General features: G+C 36.3%; 1 protein-coding gene across 2 annotated transcripts; it reads right to left on the bottom strand.

Moving 5' to 3' along the window:
* Positions 1-2,586: 2,586 nt before the first annotated feature.
* brinp3b (bone morphogenetic protein/retinoic acid inducible neural-specific 3b) lies at positions 2,587-26,222 on the bottom strand. 2 transcript variants are annotated; one of them, XM_016530349.1, is made up of 7 exons: positions 25,990-26,222; positions 19,066-19,256; positions 16,640-16,833; positions 8,188-8,293; positions 7,684-7,920; positions 5,541-5,763; positions 2,587-4,147 (listed from the first exon to the last, which is right to left on the bottom strand). In XM_016530349.1, exons 1-7 carry the CDS (start codon positions 26,220-26,222, stop codon positions 3,031-3,033), a joined length of 2,301 nt encoding a protein of 766 aa, XP_016385835.1. In that variant the 3' UTR covers positions 2,587-3,030. The 2 variants fall into 2 exon arrangements, with proteins under 2 accessions (XP_016385835.1, XP_016385842.1); XM_016530356.1 differs by lacking the exon at positions 19,066-19,256 and having other exon boundaries at positions 25,990-26,182.
* Positions 26,223-27,871: the final 1,649 nt, after the last annotated feature.

Here is a 27,871-nt window from a genome sequence, read left to right as displayed (position 1 = left end):
GGCATAGAGGGCATAGAGGAGAAACAATAATGTGTTTTTTGAACCTTAAACTGCATAAACACATTGCATTACACCAAATACACCAAATAATGTTATTTTTAGCAACGTCATATAACCCCTTTAATTAATGTTAATTTCAACATTTATTAACACATTATTAAAATTAAATGTTGTATCTGTTAACATTATTTAATGGACCTGAGCTAATATGAACTAATAATAAACAGTGGTATTTTTATTTACTTACATTAACAAGGATTAATAAATACTGTAGCACATGTTCTTGCTCATTGTTAGTTGGTGTTGATTAACGCATTAACTACTGTTACTGTTTTAAAGTATACTGTATTAAGGAAGTCATGCCACATAACATTTTACCACCAGTACTAACCTTGATTTGTCATAAATAAGTTAATTTACCTTAAGTTAGGATGAAACAAAAGTAGTGACAGATCTTGTCTTCTGTATTATATACATCTTTTTTCATGTATTATATACATAATTTTCATGTTATGACATTTTGATCAAACATTACAAGGTCAAAACATAAAGAAATGAACCATATGCACGGACGAATGGTTCTCAATAAGATCTATAACATGCATTTAGAAAATAGGTACATTTTCATTCCATGCTGTCTTTAAAAGATGTATTGACCTTGATGTACACTGAACTTGACTTTTTGAAATTTGGTGACTTTTAGAAATGAATAAGCAGTGATGCAGTTTTCTTAAAAGAATATTTATTTCTAGAAAATAATAAAAGATTGTGCTAAACTAAAGATTTTCTCTTCAAAGAATTTCATCCTTTTAATGAGGCTTTTTTCTTCATTGATATCAAGTCTATTGTAACATCCTGATTAATGCATTTTTTAATAGTTTAATAGATGGGCGTCACATCATTGACCCTTATGTTATATAAAAATAATATGCCAATAATTAGCAGCCCAAAGCATATTGTAGCAAAAACCATGTTTGTCCATGTAGCAAGTAAAGCCTTCTTTAATGTAGTTGGGTTGGTAAATGTCTTATACCTTTGTTATTTAAGGGGGCAATTACACGACACCATTTTCAACGAAAACTTTTTATGCATTTTGGCTGTTCATTTCCACGAAAATGGCATTTTGGGGGCCTGAAAATGCAAACATTTGAAAAAGGGTTTCAAATTGTGCAAATTTTGGACAATAATACCATTGTCTGTGTAAACTACTTAAACACGAATTTGTGAAAACAGGGAAAACTTCAAAAACACAAAGGAAAAACATTTACGCTTTTAGACGTCACACCAGCCATTCATGTTGACATCTGCCTAATTTGACGAGAGCTTCTACCAAATGATAGATGAATGTGTGGCAAAATACCATAGAGCTTAATTGAATGCAAGGCCTTTGACATCAACAAGGAGATATTTTGCATTTTATTATTTGTATTCAGTGTTCTTTTCCTGCTGTCCGTGACCCTGTCAGATCAGACTTGCAGCGCACAACCTCAGATCACTGCACTTTCATGTTTTCTTCCAGCATTTTAGCATGCCATAATTTTTCTGCTTGTACCCACAGTGAACCGCACTGACACACTGGAAATCTGGTCACCTTATGTGGCAACACCTCATGAGTCACACTTGTCTGCGAGATAGAAACATGAGGAAATTTACTTCACAATTCTGCTGTCAATCACGACGCAGAACTCTGGAGCAGCAGATGGTTTCGCAGATCCAAAAACAAATTCATCTGAACCCCAGCAACCGAAGTAAATCGCTTTGAACAGACTCCTGCAGCCGTGGAGAAGGATCTCAGATAATGGGTCCTGTCCAGGGTGCCAGCCTTTGGAGCTCCGCACGTCTACATCTCCTCAGTGCTCATCCATCACACCAGGAGCAATGACGGAGCGGAGGACTGAGGGAGGTCACTCTGCTCATCGTTATTCGCCTGCCGATAAGTGCCAGCACTCGTCTCTTGAGGACCGTGCATTTTGGGCATTAAATCTGCCACAAAGAAAGTAGGAGGAGATCATATGCTGTCCGTCTTTAGGGGTTGTTAAGAGCCTCTTTGCATGTTCAGGTGTGATGGAACGTTGAAGGATGAGTTGGAGTATGGCATGTGAATCAGGCGGGAAATAATGTTTATTAATGACCATGTGACTGATGTTTCAGAAGCAAGTCTGCTTTTGATTTGGAATTTAAAATGAGTCTCAGGAATGGAAATAAATCGAATGTTGCTAAAGACGTCCTCTCCATTGACATATGTATGTATTTTAGCAAATTCATTTGAATATCCTGTGTACACCTGAAGGTAGTACTAGTTTGTCTGCTTCACATGATGTCTTAATGGAATAGATCCAACCAAATTCAATCGGAATGACCCATTTGAAGGGATAGCTGCACCTCTGCTGTCAGTGCCAATGGAAATGTTAAATGGTGTATTTGAAATATAAATCTTTTGTAAATTATAAATGTCTTTACAGTCACTTTTGATCAATTTAATGCATCCTTGCTGAATAAAAGAAATCTCACCAACCTCACTTTTTAAATGGAAGTGTATAATACTGTATATGCATGTACATTATGTATGGATGGATGGATGGATAGATGTATTAACTTTTATTTTGGGGTGAATATGACCTAGACATGTTCTTGAGGAGTTACATTGGATTCACTTTTCTAAATAATGTGTGAATGGAAAGTTTTCTGCTCTTTGTTAAATACAGTCTTAAAATGTTCCATTGCACAGTTGAGATCCAGCCAACTGCAACTGAGTGTGCTACAAAAACATAACAAAAAGTTTGGTTTCTTAAACTAGGTCTTTTTTGCCTATTTTATTTAATTCAAACATGGCAGATTTGATAAAATTGTGCAAAACTTTGTTTCATCTGAACTACCATTTGAACCAAAGACATCAAATATTTAACAGTAATGACTTCATATCAAACAGCAACAACAGTGCTCCCCCTCCTCATAAAAGAATTTTCAGTTAAATTCACTTCTCAGCGAATAAAGCAAAACATCAATGGCAAAAATAAATTGTTTTGCTTTCTAACTACAAAGTTTCGCAGCTTCGTACTCTTTGTAGAACAGCTGTTTGGCACTAAAAGTCTGCAGTGTGGTGAGTATTCTCTGTACCTCGGAGCTGGAGAGTTTGAGCCTATGTCGAAGTAGGCAGGCGAACAGATCTAATGGCAGTGGTCCAGGAGGCGACAGCCTATTGACCAGATATCGGATCTCCATTAGCTGCAGCAGAGCAGAGTCTTGAGATCCCTGAGTGTATGGATAGTCCAACTGTAGGATCAGATCCTGGATAGCCTCGGGGTCAAAGTGCATGCTGTAACCAAACAGCTGCATGCTGTGGATCTTCATGTATCCAAAGTTCTGAGAGGCATCCGTAGCCTCCAGAGGCTCGAAGTAGACCGTATCGTTCCCCTGAGAGGACTCGGTCCGAATGCGGCTCCTCAGGTAGAAGTGAACGGTCTCAAAAAAGCTCTTCCACCGGTTTCCCAAAGTCAAGGTCCAGTTGAAGCAATCCAAAGGAATGTCCAGCTTGGTTTTTTCCCAGTCTGGGTAGCCATTTTGATTGATGGGCATGGTCCAGCTTTCTGAATGGCTACCGCCAAAAGGGTTGACGTAGACGGACAGCACAGGCTCCAGGGTGGAGTTCTTGGTCATGCAGATCTGCAGCGAGACGCCCAGGAGCATATGGATGCGGTTGGATTTGAACTTGTTGCTCTTTAGAGTAAGCAGCATCCTCTTTCTCCAAGACGGGTCGAACCAGACATTGAGGCGAACGTCATTGCTGACGAAGATTGCGTGCGTAGTGATGCGGCCGTCTCGGTGTTGCAGTAGGTAGCGTAGCTCCAGGTCTTGTAGGTCGGTCTCAAAGCCCAGGTAGTGGTCTGTAGGGTTGGGTACGGCGTATTTACAAACTCCATGACTGAGAACGTAACCTGGGTTGCAGCTGGAGCAGCGGGTGCGGTTGTCCACCGAGCAGGAAGCGCAACGGTGGCCGTCGCCCACCTTGCACGGGATGACACCCTGGCACGAGGAGCTTTCGTACGGACAGGCGCAAGTCCGTAATTCCTCTGCGTAAAATCCCAGTTGGTTATTCTCACTGCAGTACAGGATGGACAAGGTGAACTGTAGCCAGTAGCTCAATGGCCTGTGAAAACAATAAAAAAGTGAGGTAACAAGAGAAAACAAGATTTTATAGCTTGTAATGTATGCAAATAATTGCGGAGATCATAAGGCAATGATTCGCAACAAACGGTGACTGTCAATAAACAGCTTTGTTTAAGCAACAGAACTAATTGGTTTTTAACCTTGAGATCTGCTAATATCTGCCTTTGAAAGCACTGGTAGGGCAAAAGTAATCCATTAGTGCAGCAGTAGCCTCAGAGGCTGTAGTGGGTGGTTAAATAATAGATTACTCATTAGTCTTTTTCACTCGCTTGGAGATCGGGCTTGGCTAAACAATAGCGCTTTCAAATCAAAATCCAGTAGTCCATTAGTGCAGCAGTAGCCTCAGAGGCTGTAGTGGGTGGTTAAACAATAGATTACTCATTAGTCTTTTTCACTCGCTTGGAGATCGGGCTTGGCTAAACAATAGCGCTTTCAAATCAAAATCCAGTAGCGTAATAATCATTCAAAGTGATTTCACAATCCCAGAGGAAAACTGTATTGCTCAGAGGATACCCTTTCAAAGCTCAAAAGACTTTAAAGGTTTTAATTATGTTTAATTTATATGTCATGAATTCATTAAATAAAAATATGCACAATTGTTGCTTTTAAAACGTTCTGACGCCAAGGACCCCTTATATGATGGACTCCTTTTTTAAAATGTAAAGACAGATATATTTATTCATGTATAAAGAAAAAAAATAACCACAATAATATCACAATATAAAGACAAATGTTGTTTGCAAAATTAAATAACCGGCTTTTTTATTGTAATTTTCCTGAAAATTAAATAGATAAGACTATTTTAACTTCACGGTGCCTTTTTCTGCCCACTATTAGGTAGATGTATGAAACTGAAGAGAAACCGTTTCAATTAAAATGTATTTATATAATGCATTTCACGTCAGAGGCGTGAAAATGTTTTATATTTACGATTTGAGTTCGGGGATGCTCAATCATATCATTCAGATAGAAATAAAAATAAGTTAATTTGGCAAATTAAAATTCTCAAAATATTCTCTATTGTGTTCCACAGAAGGAATTAAGTCATGCAGGATGACATTGGAATGAATTCTGTCATCATTTGTCATTTGCTGTGCTTTTAATTTCATCATTGTCTAGAAGAAACAACCGAGTTATTAAAGCGATCTTATTTGTGACATTTCTTTCCTGTGAGATTGAATGGAAAAACATACAATTTCAACTCAAATCCTATAAACCTCAAACTTTTACTGTTTAATGATGCAGAAACATTCAGAATTCCTTATAGAGTAAAACTTGCAGCCTTTCATGTATCTTAATTTGCATAGCTTGCATAATTAAATAAAATATATTCAGATTCACAGGTTTAATGTGTGCCTATAAATATGATTTACCTCTCCCTTGGAGACACTATTTTGGGCTGTGTGCGGCATCTCTTGCTGAGGCTGAAGAGCTTGTTAGCGGTTCGTCGGGTCTTGGAGAGCAGGAGGCTAACGCGACTTTCTAGCTGTCTGTAGCGTTGCTGTAGAGCACTGTCTGTTCTCCACAACTGCTGGATTCTTGATGAATTTAGAGCACTCTGTGTTGGTAATTTACCCATGAAGTTTTGGAACTCATCTGATGAAAAAGTAGATCTGAATTAAAATAATGTTTTACTGAAGATTTTCAAAAAATAGTTGTCAGTAAAAGAACCATACTAGGAGCTAGCCTCTTAGCATTAGCATACACGGAACATAATTGGTTTCAAGGTCGTTGAATACTAACTGTTCATATTAAATAAATATTTAAAAAAGTAATACTTGTTTGTATGTCCTATATAACAGGGTCTGGACAGGGTGTGAGATTGTTTTGCACACAACTGTCAAAGTTCTGTCAAGACACATATCTTTACTATACCACATGGGTGAAATGACACATAATACAATATATAATATAATATAATATAATACACTTGCAGAAAGCACATACTTTGTACTCAAAATGAGTAAAGATCATTTCCAAAAGTACAAACGAAGATTTTTAAAAGTTTTAATTACTATATACAGTAGTTTGTGAAAATGAGAGTATTAAATACAATTAGATTTTTTTAGCCATATTTTCATTGTATAGTGGTAATCTGCAAAAAGATTATTTTACCTTATTTACAGTAACCCATATGTAACCATGGTTCCCTGAGTAGGGAATGAGACACTGCGTCCTCTAGGTTTCTTGCCATGCTTCGGACGCAAGCTTCAGCCGGCCAACATGTTGTTGGTGTTTTTTCAATGTATGCTTCAGACACGGGTCACGACGAGGCGTTCCCCATAGCGACCCCTAGAGGACGCAGTGTCTCGTTCCCTACTCAGGGAGCCATGGTTACATAAGTAACCTGAGATGTTTTGTTGTTATAAATAAAAAAATAGGTTCATTTTTAGGTTACCATTTTTTTCAGTGTTTGTAATCATACTGATTTGCCTTTCTTTTGTCTATGCATTATTCTTGTACTATTATTGTTTGTACTATTCAATTGTTGTTAATTTCCCTGCTGTATCTCAATTGGAAAGTGTCCATGAGCTATGCAAAGGTGCTATATAAATTCAACTTTATTATTGTTATTACTGTTATCATCATCATCATCATCATCATCTGTTTGTTATTTGCAATGCTTACTAATGTTTTTTTCACATACTACAAGACAGCAACAAAAAGCAGAAGATGCTGCAACAAATTTTAACCTTGAACCCAGTCTACACAAATATATATTTTTTTATTTTATATTTAAGAGTTTTCTCTGTTTCTCTGCTTGCATTCATATGTTAATGCTATTCCAAAGTGAAGACTTATTTAAAAAAAAAAAATGCATGTGGATATTTTGCCATACAGTGACATGATGAACAATTTGCACATGGCAACAATTATTTTTAAATACAAATTGTCTATTTGTACCCAGGGGCAAATAACATCTCCCACACAGCTAAACTATTTGCACTCACGGTAATGTGAAGCCATAGATATTTAGGACAAAATTTGTCACTTATGTACTGTAGCTGCAATGGTGTGGTGTAAAGATGAAACAAATACACTTATATGTGCGAACAACCAAAATCAAAATCCAGCTATGCTTCCCACATCTCATTAACAGCATTCCTGTACATATTTTTTTGGACTCTTTTCCATTCTAAATCAACCACAATATTTTTGTTTTGTGCTGTTGTAATTTAACAAATATTACTATTTAGCTTTTAAATTATTTTTGTAATATAAATAATTAATTTTGTAATTAATTTTCAGTAACTTAAATTTAGTTTATTTTAGCTAGTTGCCAAAGCAACATTTCTAATCTCCATTTAAGTTTTTCCTCAAATATTTTTATTTTATTTTATTATAAAAAAATGTAATAATAAAAATCTAAATAAACCCCTTACATAAGAGAATTATTGGTCAGTGAGGATGTGTTTAGTAAAGTTGGTTGCTGGTTAAGCTAGTTAAGCAAGCTAGCAGCCTAATGGGGATGAAAATGTCCCACAAGAAAAAGAGAAACACAAGAAATGTTGACACCTGACTCTTGAAATTCCTGGTTCTCCTGCCTCCAGGCCTCCCTCATGCGCTCCAGGTAGTTTTCCTGGGAATGGATATCAGCCTCAGGGCAGTTACACTGGGGAAACTCCTTACTGCATTGGCACCAGCAGTCATTGCCTTTGCACACAAATTGGCCTTCAGCATTGCAGCCTATGTAGCCTAAGGCAGCCTGAACAAAGTTGCTCCTTAAATAACTAGGCAGAATAGCCTGAAGTCCTGTAGAAATACAGAAGTGTGAGATAGACCACACATGCCTCCACTTTTCCAGTACGGCCTTATTCTTGTCAGTTGCTAAATCCTTTAATCTAATTCAACTATCAACATTCAAGATTTGTGTATAATTAGCAGGCCAATTAGACAACGGTGGCATCAAGGCTTTGATCGTGTAGCTACCATGGCTAATCACACAAGCACAACCTCTGGAAAACACTTTAGAATCACTAGCGTCGGAAGTAGTAAGTGTGGGATTGTGTATCTCTCTACCTTGCAACTGAACTTTGTTCTCCTGGCTGTGAACCAGAACGGAGCTGACAGAGTCGAGGTTGTCATAGTTACTGCAGCCCAAAGGGCCAGTCCTGGTCTCTGTTACCTGGAGAGAGAGACAACAGCAATTATTGTCTTTCTCTAATAAATTAATTGAAGTGACTGGTAAATATCAAACACACCTGACCAGTGGGTGAGTGATTGTCAATGTAACCATCTAAAGCAGGGGTGTCAAACTCAATTCCTGGAGGGATGGAGCCCTGCAGAGATCCAACTAATCAAGTCCTTCAGGCTTATTTGAAAACTTCATGGTATGTTGTGTTAGAGCAGGGTTGGAACAAAACTCTGCAGGACTCCGGTCCTCCAGGAACTGAGTTGAAATGATTAGTTGCTCACAAGTCCTTTTAGTGTCATTTAGATGCATATTTACATGGAAATGCAGTTTCTGTGCCATTCTATGAACATAAGGACATGTTCTGTGAAGACCAGAGGTGAAGAGGTCTCTCATAAGGAATTTCAGTCTGTTCTCTGTCGTCGAGGTGGGGGAAGTCAATCCAAAGAGCTCGTGATTGCTATCACTGGTTTCCATGTGATGGTCACGCTGTGCATCTCTTTTGACCATTAATCTTGATTACTTGCCCCCAAAATTGACAATCTCCTTGGAATTGTCAATAAGTGTTATTTTGTTTAAATGCTGTGAGCTACTCAAAGCTGCTAGTTGATTCAGGCTTGTGGCGCCAGGATCTGATTTACGAACATCCTGTGTCTTGGGCCTCTGTGGAATTCGGCTCCTCGTGTTTCAACTGTTCTTTATCAAATCTTAAATTGTCTGATTCGGTCTGATACCCTACAACACCCCTGATCTAAACGATCAACACCTGGGATCCTACACTCAGATTCAGGGATTTTCATTCAGAAATTGCTAGTAAATTTCATAAACAAACAAATACTAAATTTCACACTGACTTAAAGGTAAAATTTTGAAGTAGAAAAATTGAAAAACTTGTTATATTATGCATTTTGTCATTTAATTTAATGTCATGTCAAATATGACAGTACATTTACGACTTACATATTAAAAAAAAAAAAAAATATATATATATATATGTATATCATTTATTCAAAATAGAAGTCTTTACTATTACCTTTTATAAATTTAACATATCCTTGCTAAATAAAAAGAATCCTGAAAAAAGTATCACAAATTAAAAAAACAAAAATTAAAAATTAATCAGCACAACTGTTTCCAACACTGATAATAAATCAGCATATTAGAATGATTTCTGAAGGATCATGTGACACTGAAGTAATGATGCTGAAAAATCAGCTTTGCATCACAGGATTTATATTTAAATATTATATATATATTTTTTTACCTTTTCAGCACTGGAATTTTAATTTTTACCAATATTTCTTATTTTCCTAATATTTCTTATTTTTTTTTAATATTTCCCTAATAATCTTGCTGCACTCATTGCCTTTTTTAAAACATTATCTAAATCACTTTGTAACTCAGTTCATAGTCACGGGAAGATGGAGGCGGGAACCGGCAAACATTTAAACAAAACTTTAATAATAAAATAAACACAAAATAGCGCGACACAATATCGCGCACAAACAGAACCAAAACACAAAATAAAATCCAGGCCTGGTCCTCTCTCGTCTTTCACTGTCGTAGCTCCTCCTTTTATCCTTCCGGAGCTCCTCCGTGGGACTCGAGACCGGTGAGTGGTGCAGGTGTCGCTCATTATCATTTACTCCACTCGACCCCGCCCCCACTCATCACACACTTTATTTAAAAAACTTCAGAAAAAAAACCCACACAAAATCAGCACTTTTTTACCTTTGCAACTGCAACAACAACTATGTAGGCCTACTTCTGTTTGTGTAATGATGCAAGAGTTGGTTGCATCTGGTCCTAATTCATCATGAAACTAATTAGGTTAACATCACTGTATTTAATTAACATTTTTATTATCTTTGCTTCTTCGTGCATCCCAGCGAACTCTGTATTCTGCTGTGGCATAACACTATGGATTTTATCCAGCAAAATAATTCAAAAGCTGAGGTAGTTTATCATTTATGAAAAAAAAAAAAAAAGCTATAAAAAGTATTTAAACGGCATGAAGTCAAGGGCAAGAATCAGCGGATTGTGAGAGAGACAGAGAGAGAAAAATCACAACTCCATTACACCCGCAGCAGGCTCTTACGCTGCTGTTAATGCTGCTGGAGGGAGATTCATTAAATCCTGAAACATCTCTCTGAGGTACGAGCCAGCTCATTGTCCCAGCAAAGGCCAAAAACACAATAGGCCTGTTGTTGCACTCTGCATCTAATTGCACATCAAAGAAAACTTTGAGAAATACAGTATTGTATTCAGGACTGAATTTTCATTTTTGTGTGAACTGTTCCTTTAAAAGTCCTGATTGACATCGGATGACAACATTCAGCCAGACACTGCTGGGAAAACAACACCAACACAAATTTTTCCCGCTGAACTTAGAAACACTTTAGCAGTGAAAACTGATTTCCGCTATTTAAACGATGGCATCCTGTGGTCAAATTTAATTTAGGTGCCAGAAAGAAGCATCGTGAGTTCATGTGAAGGTTAATGTTCTTTGGCCTTCTCTCTTCCGCTTTACTGAAGAGTAAAAAACTGTGAATAATGCGACTGTGCTCCAAACACTCTGGATTTACCACTTTGATTAATACAAATGCAGAGCGAGTATTTCACCCCTACTTTTATTGTCCGTGTTAAAATGAAAAGCTAATACAAACAGCAAGAAATCTCCACCTGATAAGCAATAATCTATAACATTAAAAACTATTATTGCACACAGACAAATCATTATTCTTCTAAACACATTTAAAACCATTAATTAGTGTAGAGACAGATAATTGTTCAAACCACCGCTGAGGTCAGTTACTGATGCCATCTGCGACTATACCGAAGACCCAGCTAAACTAACGAGGCAGAGAGATTCAGCAGCAGTGCATCATAATCAAACCTCTAATTTATGCTCTCAAACACTCTTTGAATACAGTCCTCCCTCACCTGCTCCTCCATAAGACTAACACTGAAGAATCATCCAACTAGCTCCATTTAACACCTCAGCTAACCTTATAATACATCTTCCATACATCTGTTTTCTTGCCTCAGAGCTCACTTCATGCTAGATGCAACTAATGAGTTGAATTAGTCAATGCAGAAAGGAATCTAAATGGAAGAGCCAGGCTGATCCATCACCGTGATGCATGTTGTGACTAACGCAGACAGGCGCTTTGTCCTCATTAATAGCAACTTAGCCTGGGATCCTCTTAGCAAACGGGCTCAGACCCCAAAACGGTTCGCCTGACTGAGATTGCGGATGACTGAATGTGGCAGGACAGAGTTCGAAAAGGCTTTGGGATGGAAAACTGCTGGCTGGGATTAAGTCGCTGCTTTGCTGATGACTGTTTGAGAATTTTTCAAAGGAAACCTTGGGTCATTCATATCTGAAGCACTTGAGTGGTTTAAGTATGGATTTATATTTAAAGGCTGTTTTTGGCACTGACGCTCTGAACAAAGCCTGAGCAAATGAGATCAGTGTGGAGTCTATCATGAACACCGCAGGCGCAAGGTTATGCTGCTGATAACTACGCATTGAATAATGAACTCACCTCCGAGGCAGTAATAGTTGTATGCAAGAGGAAGGAATTTGCTCGTATGTATTGCCTGCGGTTGTATGTATGCACCTAACGAAAATTCACATTGAATATCATTCCCGGTTTTCCTGTGTCTTAAATTACAAAGATGTTGATGTGAGACTTGACTTGGACTCCAATTTATAGACTTTTGCAGGATATGAGTCTTTCAAGAGAAAAAAATTATCTGAATTGTGACTGTTTCGTAGAGATAAGGAATTTAACAATTGCAGTTCTGCTCCTTTAATGATTCTTTTATTAATTACTTATTATTATTATTATTAGAATCAAATGCCAATATGTGGCCTTAAATATGTATTAAACAACAATAAGTGTATTAAACATAACAATAGTACACAAACCAAAAATAGAAACGTTTAATTTATTTATTTTTATTTGTTTACTATTGACAAAATCATAATTTGTATCTTTAACATGTTGTCATATGCACAACCAGTCAGTTACTACCAGTCTTATTTTACTATCATTGCAATATTTTGAATTAGATTTTTTTGTAATTATAAAATATTTATAATAAATAAAAAAATTATGAAATAATTATAAAATAATTATATATATTTTTTAAAAATATGTTTGTATAAAATAATCTGCACCTTAATTTTAGTTAAAGTTTTATTAATTTTGTTGTGCGTTTTTGTATTTTTTTTTTTAAATATTATTTATTAACTTGTATTTATTAGTTTTAGTTTATTTATAGTTATTTTACTACTATGCTAGCAACTAGCTGAAATAAAATAAGATGACATTTTTTATATTTTATTTTATTTCAGTTAACGTTTATTTTATTTCACATAATTATTATTATTTTTTTTTTTTTATGGTTTTGGTTAATGATAATAACCCTGCTTACTATACAAGCCTTAAAGGGGTAGTCCACCCATAATTGAAAATCTGTCATGATTTACTCACCCTCATGTTGTTTCCAACCTGTATGTGTTTGTTTCTTCTGTTGAGCACAAAAAAAATTATATTTTGAAGAATGTTGGTTATCAAACAGTTGATGGCCCCATTGACTTCCATAGCTTTGTTGTTGTTGTTGTTGTTGTTGTTCTTCTTCATTCTACAGAAGTCAATGGGGACCATCAAATGTATGGTTACCAACATTCTTCAAAATATCTTCTTTTATGTTTAACAGAAGAAAGAAACTCATACAGGTTTGGAAAAACTTGAAGGTGAGTAAATCATGACAGAATTTTCAATTATGACTGGACTACTCCTTTAAGGCTTGTATAGTAAGCAGGGTTATTATCATTAACCAAAACCATTAAAAAATAATAATAATTGTTACGTGAAATAAAATAAACATTAACTGAAATTTTTTTGTGAACTGTCCCTTTAAGAACAACATTACACAGTAAGCTGAGCAGCATGTGTTTGATTCACTAAAAAAAGAACAAGCTCATATAAATCATTTGTTTGACAATGTGTGGACTACATTGGACAAGCTGTGCCTTTGATTCACTTAAAATAACCAATTCATAACAATCATTCAAGAATCAAACTCCTCTAGTTGCAATGTACAGTGTGTTTTTGATGAACCTAACAGAACTGAATCATAAGAGTAATTCATTTGGAAAACAGACTGCACTGGCTGTACACTATGTTTCTGATTCATTTAAAAAGAACCAAATCTTAAGAGTCATTCTTTTGGGAAACAGACCACACTAGTTGCAATGTATATTTCTGATTCACTTTAAAGAACCATTTTTTTTTTTTCGTTATTTGTTCAAGAAAGAGACAACACTGGTATTTTAAATTAAATGGAACTGATTCATAATAAGAAGACGTTCTTGGTTCCCCAACCAGTCTCCTGTTGGCCTAACAGTAGAACATGCTATTATGTTAATAGCATAATTAACTATGAACTTTTTAACTAAGCTATCATTTCTATAGAAATAGAGAATCATTCATAATGTCAAATGCAGCTGTTGATACACGATATACTGGTTTAGCATGAGGGAAAACAAAGCCCTGTTAACACAGTTATCCATTCATTTACTATGGGGAAAACAAAGAAAGATTATGAGTGGGCATTCAGGGAAAGAATAGCAGTGTCTGAACATTGTTCAGTGGGTTTCATTTTTAATTGCTCCCTTGCTGACTTTGATAATGGGTAATGAATAAACTATCCATTTTAAAAGTGCACAGTATTAATATAAAATGGTCTGTTGATTCAAGTAAAACCTCCTACACTTATGTTAGGATTAGAATGACTTAATGAATAAGGAGAATCTGTGAAATAATGCTTTATTATACCTACAACACAGAGAAAACCATTACTACAAAACTTGAGTTCTGGCATGGCCTTTTGACATGGAATTAAACAAGACTTGTGAACATGACTGGTCCCAAATCCTCTACAAGAGATAACCCATACAAGAATAATAATAATAAAATCTTGAGGCTCCCATCCTTGATTTTCTAATCAGAGAAGTCTAAATGTCCAAGTGAGACAATTACAGAATGGACTGAAACTAGGTCCTCATCATTATATGTTAAGAATGAAGTTACAAATTGGGTTTCACTTTATTTTGATGGTCCCTTTAACACATTCTATTGACTATAAGTAACGTTGCACCTACATGTCTACTAACTCTCATTAGAGTATTAGTAGAGTATTAGTAGACTGGTAGGGTTAGGGTTAGAATATGTTGACGTACTTGCAAAGTTACTTATAGTCAGTAGAATATCTGTTGGGAGACCATGACAATAAAGAGTTAGCAGATATTAAGCAAACAGTCTACTAATACTTTGATGAGAGTTAGTAGACATGTAGGTGCAATATTACTTATTGTCAACAGAATGTTCAAAAGGGACCATCAAAATAAAGTGTTACCACAAATTGTTTTAATTTATGACTGCAGGGCAAATTAGCATGAGATTGCAATCCCATAAAAGTGCTGATGGAAGTGTAAAGTTCTGCAGTTGATCTACTGACAATGGGCAAATGAAAAAACACAGATGCATCCAGATCATTTCCATAATGACCAATGCAATCTACCAAGAGCAGAGCAAATTAGCGACTATCGCAGCCATGTCAAGTGCAGAATGGGTTAAGACACTTTTTGGATGTTAAATATTGACCCAAATACTGTACCAGTAAACTGACTAGCGCAAACCTTAGTAAATAACGTTGATTTATTTAAATGCTCTCCTCTGTCTGAAAGGGAAACTCCTACTAATGCAAATGCAATAAAGTTAGTCACAAAAATAACTGTGTCCATGCCTTTTCATCGCTAATTTTTCACTCCTCGGTAGTAACTCCTGATAGTAGGCTAGTTTTTTAATGCCAAAGGAGGGTTTACACTGGCACAAGCTGTTAATCTGGTTCATTGTTACCTGCAGCAAGTGAATGATTAGGTTTAATCAAAGCTGCCAAAAAGGCGAGTCAATCAGTAAATGAAGCTAAATCAGACCCTGTTCCATTTATATATTTTAGATGATTATGAAAAGATCATTTAATGTGTACTAATGGGGGATTTGACCCCAGGACGATTTGATCAGGAGAAAAATTTCAACCTCTGGCTCGACTAACCACATATTTCTCATGATTCACAAGTGCATGGAAAAAGTACTTAGCAAGTGTGTTTTCTTCCACATTTTATTATTTAATATGATCTGATTAGGATTGTGTGTAATTGATATATAACTAGGGCTTAGCGATATAAAAAAAAATTTGAAATATAAAAATATATGAAAAGCATAATTTTTTTTCGTACAAGAAGTTGTGGTTGCTGAAGTGCCAAAGCAAGTTCTTTGAAGAACAAAGAAATGCATTACATATTAAGGAACAAGTACGGCGGCCGAGAGAGTTCAACGCACTGCAACTGAAGAAAACACATGCAAAATAGAAAGAAAAAAAACACCAGCCAATTAAGAAAACACCTTCATCAGCTTGACAACACATGTGCTGGAAATACTCAAAATGCAAAAAGATACAAAAACATAAACGCACTGCAAATACTCAATGCAAGTTGTTTTTGAACAGAAGCCGTTAAGTCCATTTTAGCGAATCAGCTCGCTGTATTCAGGTCACGTGACAAGGCTACTTTCACTTTGAAAAGACGTGCTTGCTGAGAGGAGTTTCGTCAAAGCTGACTAAAAGTGATCGAGGATGGATAATTTTTCTGTATTTGGTTGCATTGTGAGTATTTGTGTTTTCAAACTGAAGATTTATATACCTATATATTTTTATATGTTTTCTTAATTTGCTGGTGTTTTTTCCATTTGCATGTGTTTTCTTCAGGTGCAGAGCTCTCTCATTCACTGTAAACAAGTGTCAGGTCTATATTCGTTTGTTTTTAGACTCCAAGACTTTATGCACAGACATATTTTGACATACAGTTATACACTTAAGTTTTTGCTCCCATTTATTGCCATGGTTATCGCTGTGAATCATCACATTTTCAAATTCAATCCTGCATTTAATTAAATGTGGTTGTCAGTCCAGAAAGCAAGAAAAATAAAACTTTTATTCAAATTGCAAATAGGTTATAACAGAAAGCGTGCAGAGAGAAATTTCGAAAGCAGCCGCCTATCAGCTATGATAGTCAAAAAAGGGGGTGGAATTGACTTATTGTATTTATAAGCAAAATATTGCAATATATTGTGATATATATGATATTCCCTAATTTTATATAATCAGCGAAGATATTGTGAAAATATCCCTAATATACAATATATCACCCAGCCCTATTTACTACTGCCATCACAATTCAAACCTGGTCAGGTACCATGGGGGTCGTACCTTAATGGCGGTGGAGGCGATCTGGAGGTGATGGAGCTTCCGGAGCGTGCTGTCTCTGTCGATGAAATAGGATGCTGCCAGTTGGTGGAGGGCTTCGAGGGTCAGCAAACCGGCTGTAGCATTGGATGTGCCGCCATTCTGCTGACCTCTGCTAAGCTTGCTTTTGTCCACGAAAATGGTCAAAGACTCCTCGCCTGATCAAAAGCCAGACAAAAATGATCATCTCAGCTGGAGAAGCTAATCAACCCTAATCATCTACAGCATGAGCTCGCCCCGTCGGGGCCCACAGAGCCATGCAGCTCATCCCCATCTGACGCGTCAGCTCTCATTACACGCATGGTACAGATGAAAGTATCCTTCATCTCCGAGTGAGAGGGATCCAATGAAAATCAATTGACTCAGCTGGTGGGTTTGTTTGGAGAGAATAAACGTCTAAGAAAAAAATGGTAGAGTCAAAAAGTGTCCTGTGGAGCATTAGCCAGACCTTCAAATGATCTCTACTTTCAACCTCAGTCATGGTATAAAAGCAGTTTATTTATGGAGCGAGATATTGACGAATGAGAATGTTTCTTTTGAAGAGGTGTGTACTGTAAACAATCTCTCGGCAGGCAAGGTATAAAAGACTATAGAGAACTGAGAGACTACTGCTCTGCAGTATATCTACAAATGAAGATGAGTTCTCAGAGCTGAAAACAGTTTGCTAAACAAACAGAGATGTCCCTGTCCACACTTTTCATCTTGCCTATGGAAACTGACAAGGCAGTCGCAATCCATTTTACTTTCGTATTGACATATTTTTGTGAGTGAAACCGAATATTCAGAGAGTAAAAATAGAAGGGACTATGTTTTATTCCTGGGAAACTGATTGGACATTGAAAGGCGGGTGGTGAATAATCGCGCCCACTCTAAAGCGGTACTGAACTGCAGTGGAAACGCAAACCGAGCCGAGCCGTACCGTGCCGTGCCGTACTGAGCCGTGCCGAGCCGAGTCGTACCACGCAGTGGAAAAGCGCCATAAGACTACCCCTCTCCTGATACTCCACCAGCACTTTTGAGGGCCTTTTTGATGTTGGTGCTAATGTTACTGAAGAGCATCTCTACATAAGCCACAGCAAACCAGTTCCATGTACACCTGGCATTAACATGCATTTTCTGTGATCCTCTCATGAACAGATCACACTTCACCACCTTAAAAGCCAGATGAAAGACCGTTTTTGATCGGATCACTGTAAACGCATTTTAGGTGGTCTGAATGAATTTTGACTACATTTAAGGTGTAAATAAAGTAATGAAAGTAACATCTGATGTTGAACATCTGATGTTGAATTTTCACACTCACACAACGCACTCTTTTGCTCTCACCCAATTCAATCAACAATTTCCCGTTATTTATTGAACTATTTCTCTGGATTACATTTGGAATCTCATTTCTTTCAATTATGTCCATATAATAAGAATTTTAAAACTAATTTTTTTAAAAATCCCCTCCCCTTATCTTTATTTCAAACCCCTAATAACTTCTTGAGAAGTTTGAGAAAACAAATCTGTTTTATATATCTACAGTAAGTGTTTATAATTTGAGTGTAAATTTAACAAAATAAAAATGATGCAGTAAGAAATGTTATTGCTGCCAGGTGTAAATGAAGCCTATGGTTATCATTGCTGTAAAATACAAATTACATATTGTGTTGACTATTTTAGAAAGGCTGAATTACCTACAAGAATAGCCTAAAACAATTCCTAATCAGCTATTTTTTTGCATTAACTAATAGCCCACATGGCCTTAATCTTATTCTGCATTACCATATTTTAGATCTCTTAACCCTCCTCCATACCTAAACTTAACAACTATCTTATTAACTATTAATAAGCAGTAATTAAGAGTTTATTGAGGCAACAGTTGTAGTTAATAGTTAGTTAATAGTGTGAACAGGACTTTAAAATAAAGTGTGACCATAATAACAATAATTTTACTTTATCCTGCAGTCCTCTTGGAATTTTGCTGAGGCCCCTCTAGTGGGCCCTGGTCCCCTGTTTGAGAACCACTGGTCTAGGTAACATCAGCCAAAAAGGAAAGTGGTTAAAGGCGAAACAATTTATTTAACAAAACTGCATTTTTAAAGAAAGATTACAAAGACAAGCCTTTTTTTCTTTGGAATAACATGCACTGATGAAATGTACATTAATAAACTAAACAGGGCGAATTTTGAGTTTGTTCTCTAACCCATTAAGTTAATCCAGGAACTGAAGTTATGAGCGTCATATCCATTAGTCAACACTAACCCCAGTGTTCAATAATGCATAATGTCATGTCAACCTCTACTGAGACTATATAAAGATGTCCTTGCAAACTCAGGAACAAGGCAAGAATGAAAATCTATTTTGCAGGGATAATAACTAGCTCACACATAATATAGTTTTCTTACCTCCCAGAGTGGCAGAGAGCAGGAAATGAGTCCCGTATTTCTTAATGATGGTGTCAGTAATTTTCTGCAGACTCGGCCTTCTCCCCAGAAGCCTGATGTTATGGATAAAGTCGGGGTCAAAGGGCAGGGCCGCCCCATTGCCATCTTGTCTCTCCGCAGCAAGGCTGTTGACCTTCCATCGGCCGAACTCCCTGTGAGTTCATAATCATTTCTGTGAGATTTTGTATGAGCTAGTATTGGAGCTCAAGAAATCAGCACATCCTCTCGCATTAGTCATTACAGTCACATTCATGTTGTCCTCTCCTCAATCTGGCTCTTCACCACATCTGTCCCTCTCTCCATGTTTGTTTGCTCTATTCCTATTCCAAAAAGCTCTTTTGGGCTCAACAGAGCAGCCAGGATGGTACGTGGTATTTCATTGTTTCGGGGCTTGAAGAGCGTCCACAGGGAGCCAGGTATACAATCTGAGCACATTTCCACAAAGCACTGAGGATGTAATCCCTTAAGACCTCCTTTAAACTTTAACCTCTGTTTAACCGCTCTAACCAAACGCTGAGGTGGCACAGTGTGTTATAATGTCAGTTGTTTGCAGAACCATTATCTGATTACGCCCTCACACAAAATAACAGCAATCCCTTCCTCGACTAAAGGAAGTACTGTAAACTAAAATTCACACTGTACACCCGCTAAACTATGAAATAGGTATTGTGGATGGAACTGAATCTAGTTTCTTTCCATTTAAACACATTTGCATCTATTATAACGCAGTGAGAGAGCTCCGTTTCAAAGTTTAGTTATCTGATATTCGGTTCTAATCCGGTCTGACAGAATTTATAGCATTCCCCGAAGCTAAATCTCAGATGGTAGATCTTCAAACAAAGCATCCTACTCGTGCGTCACTAAATGCTGTACCAAAATTTGAGAGAGAATGTTAAACTTTTCTTTTTTTGGAAATATGTGTGTGTGGAAACACACTCATTTAAAGCATCGTATTGCAGATTCGTGATCTTTTATCTGTAACATAAAAAAAATAATAAATAAAATAAAATAAATCATTTGGCAATGGAGAACAAATTAGATACTCAAGAGTACTTTTTGCCTTTGGGGAATATATAATAATGTTTACATGCAATTAAATATAATTATTAGTGCTGTCCATTTAATGAGTTAATTTGGTGTGAGTAATTATGGGGGAAAAAAAAAAACAATGCGTTAAAATTCACCCCGGCCTGGCCTAGACCTGTATGTCATCTAACATTGCATGCAGTTGCTTAATGACGAACATGAAGCAGAGCAATGACTCTGTAGCCTATGAGAACGCAGTTATATGGATATAATATAAAAATACAGTTTAGCAAAATCACACAAGCAAGAGTGCTGTTACACTGCAAAAAAACAACAAAAAAAACATTATTTTTTTGTCTCATTTTCCATTACAAGTATCTAAACATTCTTGAATCAAGATTAATTTACTTGAGAAGCAATATGACTTATGATAAGAAAAATAATCTTGTTTTGCCATTGAATTAATAATATTTTTCTTACCCCATAAGTGAAGTGAAGCGATGTGTGGCGCTGCATTTAACCCATCCAATTGCACACACCCGGAGCAGTAGGCAGCCATATTGCTGCAACGCCCGGGGAGCAGTTGGGGGTTTGGTGCCCTGCTCAAGGGTCTCACCTCAGTCGTGGTATTGAGGGTGGAAGAGAACACTGTACATTCACTCCCCCCACTGACAATTCCTGTCTGACCTGAGACTCGAACCCACAACCTTCAGGTTACAAGTCCGACTCTCTAACCATAAGGCCACTACTGCCCCCTAAAATTAGCAGATATTTAGATTTTTTTTTTTTTTCCAGAAAAAAATATATGTATTTAAGATTAGTTTATATTTTAAGTGTGCTTCTCAAGTAAATGCATCTTGATTCAAGAATGTTTAGAAATTCTTTGTTTGCAATGTATTTCCTGAATATTTGCATGATTGTTTTGTTCAATTTCACAAATGAAAATAGTTCCAAACAAAGCCACAGCAGAACTGCTTTTCTGAGAACATACAGTAGTGTTTAATTACTGAATGAATCCAATGTACTTAATATCATTTTTAAATAATTTCATATTTCAGTATCATAATATTATTATTATTATATTTTTACCCGTTTGTTATCATTATCTATGTAATATTGAATCAAAACATTTCTTTCTAAGTGTACTTTTTGTAATGTCTAGTCAATGCTTTTCTCATTTAACATAATGGCGTTGATCTATTGGGGGTAATTCCTCAGCCCAAATTAATGTGCAATTAATTTGCAATTAATTATATTAAGTGGCACATCATGTAATTAATTCGATTACAAATTGTAATCGCTTTACAGCCATAATAATTATGCAAGGGGTCAAGTTTTGTCTCTGTTTGCAACAGTTAAATTCCTCCCCACTGCTAGATAAATGCCATTTAAAAGTAAGGAACACAACAAGTACAGGAATTCACAAATAGTCTTAAGTTGCATTTGATACTAAAATACTCATTTTAAGTACTTAAGGATGAGCAAGATCAATAAGTTTTGATAGTTTGAGAAATACGACTTTGTATGTACTGTATTTGCATGTATTTTTGACTGGTTGTAGGCAAAAATGGAATGAGAATATATAACTGTTTATTTATTTATGTTCACATTCCGCATTCCAAATAGGTACACTATCTTGAGAAACGTTAATTCAGTCAGTTGTCTTTTTGACTTTAACAGTTTGGGGTCATTAAGATTTCGTAAGGATGCATTAAATTGATCAAATGCGACAATGAAGACATTTCATGTTACAAAAGGTTTATATTTCAAATAAATGCTGTTTCTGAACTTTCTGTTCGTCAAAGAATCCTTAAAAATGTATTAGTTTCCACAAAAGCAGCACAACTGTTTCCAACACTGATAATAATAATAAATGTTTCTTGAGCACCAAATCAGCATATTAGAATGATTTCTGAAGGATTAAGTGACGCTAAAGACTGGAGTAATGATGCTGAAAATGCAGCTTTGAATATAGGAATAAATTAAATTTGACAACATATTCAAATAGAAAACAGTTATTTTAAATTGTAATAATGTTTCACAATATTACTGTTTTTATTGTATTTTTTGATCAAATAAAATATATAACTGTTTATTTATTTATGTTCACATTCCGCATTCCAAATAGGTACACTATCTTGAGAAACGTTAATTCAGTCAGTTGTCTTTTTGACTTTAACAGTTTGGGGTCATTAAGATTTCGTAAGGATGCATTAAATTGATCAAATGCGACAATGAAGACATTTCATGTTACAAAAGGTTTATATTTCAAATAAATGCTGTTTCTGAACTTTCTGTTCGTCAAAGAATCCTTAAAAATGTATTAGTTTCCACAAAAGCAGCACAACTGTTTCCAACACTGATAATAATAATAAATGTTTCTTGAGCACCAAATCAGCATATTAGAATGATTTCTGAAGGATTAAGTGACGCTAAAGACTGGAGTAATGATGCTGAAAATGCAGCTTTGAATACAGGAATAAATTCAATTTTAAAACATATTCAATTAGAAAACAGTTATTTTAAATTGTAATAATGTTTCAAAATATTACTGTTTTTATTGTATTTTTTGATTAAATAAATGCATCCTTTGTGAACCTAAGAGTCATCTTTCATAAATGTTCAAAAATCTTCCCAACCCCAAACTTCTGAACGGTAGTTTATATCTGTCTTTTCATGCATCACATACAGTAAAGATCATTTAATATCAGTGTGTCAAATAACAACAAATTCGATTAGTAGCCAGTACCGTTCGCCTTATGGGAAAATATCTCATAATTTATCTACAAATCCAGTTACTGGTATCCAAGCAGTGTACAAATTGCACTGCAAGCAAAAAAAACCATGCCTCTTCTTCTCAGGTTCCGCAAGACCACACCATTAGATCAATATTTATTATTTTCTTTCATCCTATTTCCCACATTCCCTATCTCCATTACAAGGTTATTAGTCTCCACACCGGAGGTTCTCCAACATTGGTTGCAGAAATCTCTCTTTGGAAATTAGCAATTAAACCACAGCCCTCTATACCAGTGACAGAGTTTAAAACTCATGGGAACCAATCCAATCACTCACATGAAGAGCCCTATCCAGAGAACAATCATGAAGAGAATGGAGGATGTCATTATCACCAATCAGCCCAACGAGGGATGGTGTAAGTATCAGATGAGGTGCCTGATGAGCACTAGCGTTGAGCACCTAAGCCACTGATCACCACCGACAAACCAGAGAGGGCAAAGCGCTCCTTTACTGGAGAGCTCTCTGAGAGCCTGCGGTGCAGACCTGAGGGCACCATGTAATCAAAAGCCACAAGCTATTTTGTAATCAGAAACAGAAACCAGAGGCATAAATGAAGATGAGATCAAGAGGAAAATGTCACTAATAATCATCTAGAATTCTGCTGCAAGGCTGTGGAGGTGTGTTTATGCATTATTACTTATTGTTTGAAGAAGGTATTTGTTAGTGATTTCTGAGGCGCTATGCTGAGTTTATGACACTTGACGTCTTTTCAGCAGGGATGTTATATAGAATTTTGTCATGATTTGTTTGGTTATGACTAATATGAGCCCATGAGAACAAATACATCAGTAAACATTAGGAACGGTGTCACACTGGTGTGTTTTCGTATCATGAGAGAGAAAAAAGGCATAATATGATACCCTCAAATCGTGCAAAATCCATTTGTTGCAAATTGAGTATAAAATGGCAAGTACTTTCTTGATCTGGCAAGCTCTAATCTGATTGGCTGCATGGCTTTACACGAGTTTCAGGAGTTGTGGTACACAGAAAGTCATGTTTGGAAGGTATAGGGTTGCTAAAATGAGCTAATCACTGGAATTGCCAAAGTTTGTAAGGCTGTGGGATGAAATCTTTGCAAGATATATGAGCTTTGTTTGAGGAACTTACAATCAAGTAAACTAGACATCTTTGACTTGTATATTCCAATTTGTTTTCTGAGTTAGTTTGCGGTTATTTATTGGCATTGATGGTTCCATGAAGAAACTGTATCCTCGATGGAAACTTTCCATTTCATTTCCATTCAAAAAGGTTCTTTATAGCTGAAAAAGGTTCTTTAGATTTTTAAAATGTTCTTCTGAAAGGTTCTTTGGGGAATGCAAAATGGTTATTTTATGACATCTTTATGAAAATCCCCCTTTAGAACTTTGCATGCATTAACATTTCTGATTATAATGTCTACACACATATTATACAGTCCTGTTCCACAGGTATACTATGTACTTATAGGTACTAACCCTGAATGTACCCCTAAACCTAACCTTAGCCTTATACCAGTACTTTCTTTGATAAGTACACTGTAAGCACAAGTAAGTGCATGTACTGTAAAATAAAGTGCAACGCACATTTCAGATAAACCCGCTCGAACAGCTTGTAAAGATGACCTGTGGTTGGTTGTTTTCCATGTCAGTCAGATAGTCTCTTCTTGTTTAAATCGGCAGTTCTTGGCTAGAATATCCTGCGGTTTTGTGTGGGGGGAAGCAAATCCTAGTTACTTAACCATGAATTCAGAAAAATATCCAATAGATTTAGTATTTTTAGAAAGAAAAACACTCCACTGAAAGGCACATGCACCGACATGCACATGTTCAGATGTGTCATTTCACCAACACACTCCCATAAGGAAACATCTCTCTAACCACATTTATCCTGCGCTACTAAAATGTAAATCTGGTACTCATTCCAGAGGATCCTATTGCTTTGCCTATGACAAAACTTTAAAGTGTTCAATTAAATGAATTAAAACTCTGTATTTTGCTAATTATTATTTACTTATTGTTTTTTAGTTTTCTGTTTGAAAAGGTGTTTTTTTTTTTGTTTTTTTTAATCTCTGAGCTGTGGTTCCAAGAATGTCAAAAAAAAACAAAAACAAAAAAATCACCATGAAAGTAATCTAAAAGTAGTCCAATCAATTTGTGCAATTGGTTCTAAAGTCATACAACAACAGATCTAGGCAAACCCAGATTTAAGCAATAATTGTGATAAATTTAACTGAAAACTGATAACTCTCTGCCATAACGCTCAAGTCTCAAACAAATTTAAACATTCAAAAGTGTCAAGAAGTGTTGTACCAGGTTGGACACCAGTGATGACAAATTCTCTCACTCGCCTTGTGACTGCGACATGTTGAAGTATATTTTTGAATGGGATGGGAAATTTTTCAGTGAAACATAAATTAAATTTTGCCCTGTTCTTCACACAAAAATATTGTATGCCTTCTTCATATTTTGAGTAAATTATTGTGACTGCATATGTATCTGCCTGTTACATTTTGTGCTCTTAGCAGTTTTATTAGCAAATGCAAATGCAAATGCAAAAAAAAAAAGAAAAGTAAAAAAAGCTACTACTGTTTTTCTTTATATAAATAGCCAAATCTATAAGAAATAATAATTAAGTTTGATGGTAATGTGAAGTAAGAATCTCTATAATAAGCGAACACTATCTGTAATCATTTTCCAGCTTCAAAGCTTGGGCTTCTTATGGAACTATTTTCATTGGCAGAAATACACGATGCAACTCAAGTTCTCAACATTCATTATTTATAGAACTCTTGTATAAGAATGCGATACGAATGTGAGCAACTCTTTCTAGTGAACGGAATCAAAAGATTTGAGTCACCTGTGGCCTCGAGCTTAAGGCGAATCAGTCGTGCTGATATTCAGTACACCAGCACTCTAGCCCGGGTTAAAAAGACACCCCAGAACGGTTTAAAAGGCAAGACTAAGGGGCTTGGAATCTTCCCCTGACCCCATACACTTCGGCGACAGTTCACATAACAAACGAATTACACGCGTAATCTCAGAATCCATTCGTTCACATTACTGTTTCTAAAACCTGTCGTACCTGTATATTTTGTATCTGGTTGTAAAGCCGTGTTGGTATCGCTCGGTGAACTCAATGAATTCCTGAGAGCGATGGAAAGGACCTTTATCGGACAGCAGCCATTCGAGCGGTTCCGCGGAGCCCACATACACAGCCAGAGAGACGAGCACACAAGCCCAGCGGAGACAGATCACCATCCCCTCCCATAAGAGCATCAGGTCAGGCGGTCTAGGACCAACACTCCGAGCCCACATCCTTCAGCCATACATGCTCCCTCCTCGCAAATCCCCTTTGTGTCCTGCAACTCAAAATATAAGGTGTTTTCAAACGGAGATCTCAAGTTAACATCACCATCACACAGATTTCAGAAAGAGGGGCACTACCTGACATGAGTTACACTTCGGGTATCCGAAACACAGAGGAAATGCTAAAAGACAACAGTCGGAAATCCTCCGACCAACTGCCTGCAAAGGAAAGCGGTCCTTTTCGGAATTGGTCTAAAGAACCTCGATAAATGTGTTTCTCATATCAGGTGAAAGCAGGTGCGCACGCGTTCCCAAATCCACGCTGGCGCGCAATGGAAGAAGTTGACGCACATCTGACAGAGGTGGGAAAAAATGTTTTATGGGAAACGCTTTTCGCAGGAATTAAAAGTCAGAGTTCTTTAGATCCCTCTGTTCTCTCGGGGGGGAGCTGGTTGGATGTTCTCTCGGTCTTGATCGGCTGTAAAATATGATGGAGCATGAATACCGGTTTCTCCACGAGTGCATCTCCTGCCATAACACTTTAACACTGAGCAATACATATAAAGCATAACTCTTGTGCCCCCGCCTTTCTCTATTTCTCTCACCCTGTATGCCCCTCCTTTTGCGCATTCACTTCTTTTTGGAGAATCTGCCCTGGAAAATGTACTATGATATAGTACATGATATAGCTATGTCAGCTAAGTTACAGCATTTAAAAAGGTAAGTCATTTGCTTTAATTGTATTGTGCAAGGTGATGTTACATTGTTAGCCTACGTGTTCATGTTCTGTTGAGGGTCTGAGACACCAGCTGTTTTAATAGCCCAAAAAATACTGAAAATGACTTTTCCTTAATTCCTTTTTTTGATAACACACTTCAAACATCCTCCGAAATTACATAAAATTAAATATGAATAAATGAAATGATTTTCATTTATATACATGTACATTATAAACAAACACACACACAAATGTAGAGTAACTCTCAACAGAATATGAAAGCTTTCTTTTCTGCTGTGCACTGTGATTATAAATAGTTGATTGATTATGATGAGGGGAAAAAAACTCAGAATAGTAGGTTTGTGGAGAAAAAAGGAAGAATTAGAGAAGAACTGTTTCATATTCACAAAGAGACTAAATCAATCATGCATGGGATATCTGTAAGTGCTGGAGCATCATGGTTCTATTTTAGTGCTAATCTGCTGTATATTTAATTGGAAATGTTTTGACTTCCAAACGTGTGATGCATTTTAGATACAGTGTTACCATATACTGTCTGGTATTATTTATATTTCAAGTGAGTTCCTGTCAGATGCAGTGGGGTTTAAAAGTCTAAGACTACAATTATTCTATTTTGAATTTGTCTAATTTGATACTTTTTAAAAATACTAATTACAGTACATTATCAGCATAACAACTTAAGTGAAAATTTGAATTGAAAAAATTCAGAAATGGTACATTTCCCTTTTCACTTCCAAAGAGCACATTGAGCTTGAGTGGAAGCGAGAATAATATGATCAGCGTCAGAAAATCTGTGAGTGTTGACATCTTATGGAGTTGACAAAATAGTGCTGTTAATATTTTTATGGAAACTGTGTTATTTTCTTCAGGATTCTTTAATGAGCATAAAGTAAAAGCATTGATAAAAATTGTGTGTATA

This window comes from Sinocyclocheilus rhinocerous, unplaced genomic scaffold (genome assembly GCF_001515625.1).
Source record: "Sinocyclocheilus rhinocerous isolate Xijiao unplaced genomic scaffold, SAMN03320098_v1.1 scaffold161, whole genome shotgun sequence".
In the NCBI taxonomy this organism is placed as follows: domain Eukaryota; kingdom Metazoa; phylum Chordata; class Actinopteri; order Cypriniformes; family Cyprinidae; genus Sinocyclocheilus; species Sinocyclocheilus rhinocerous.
This window is presented reverse-complemented; position numbering and strand designations above follow the sequence as displayed.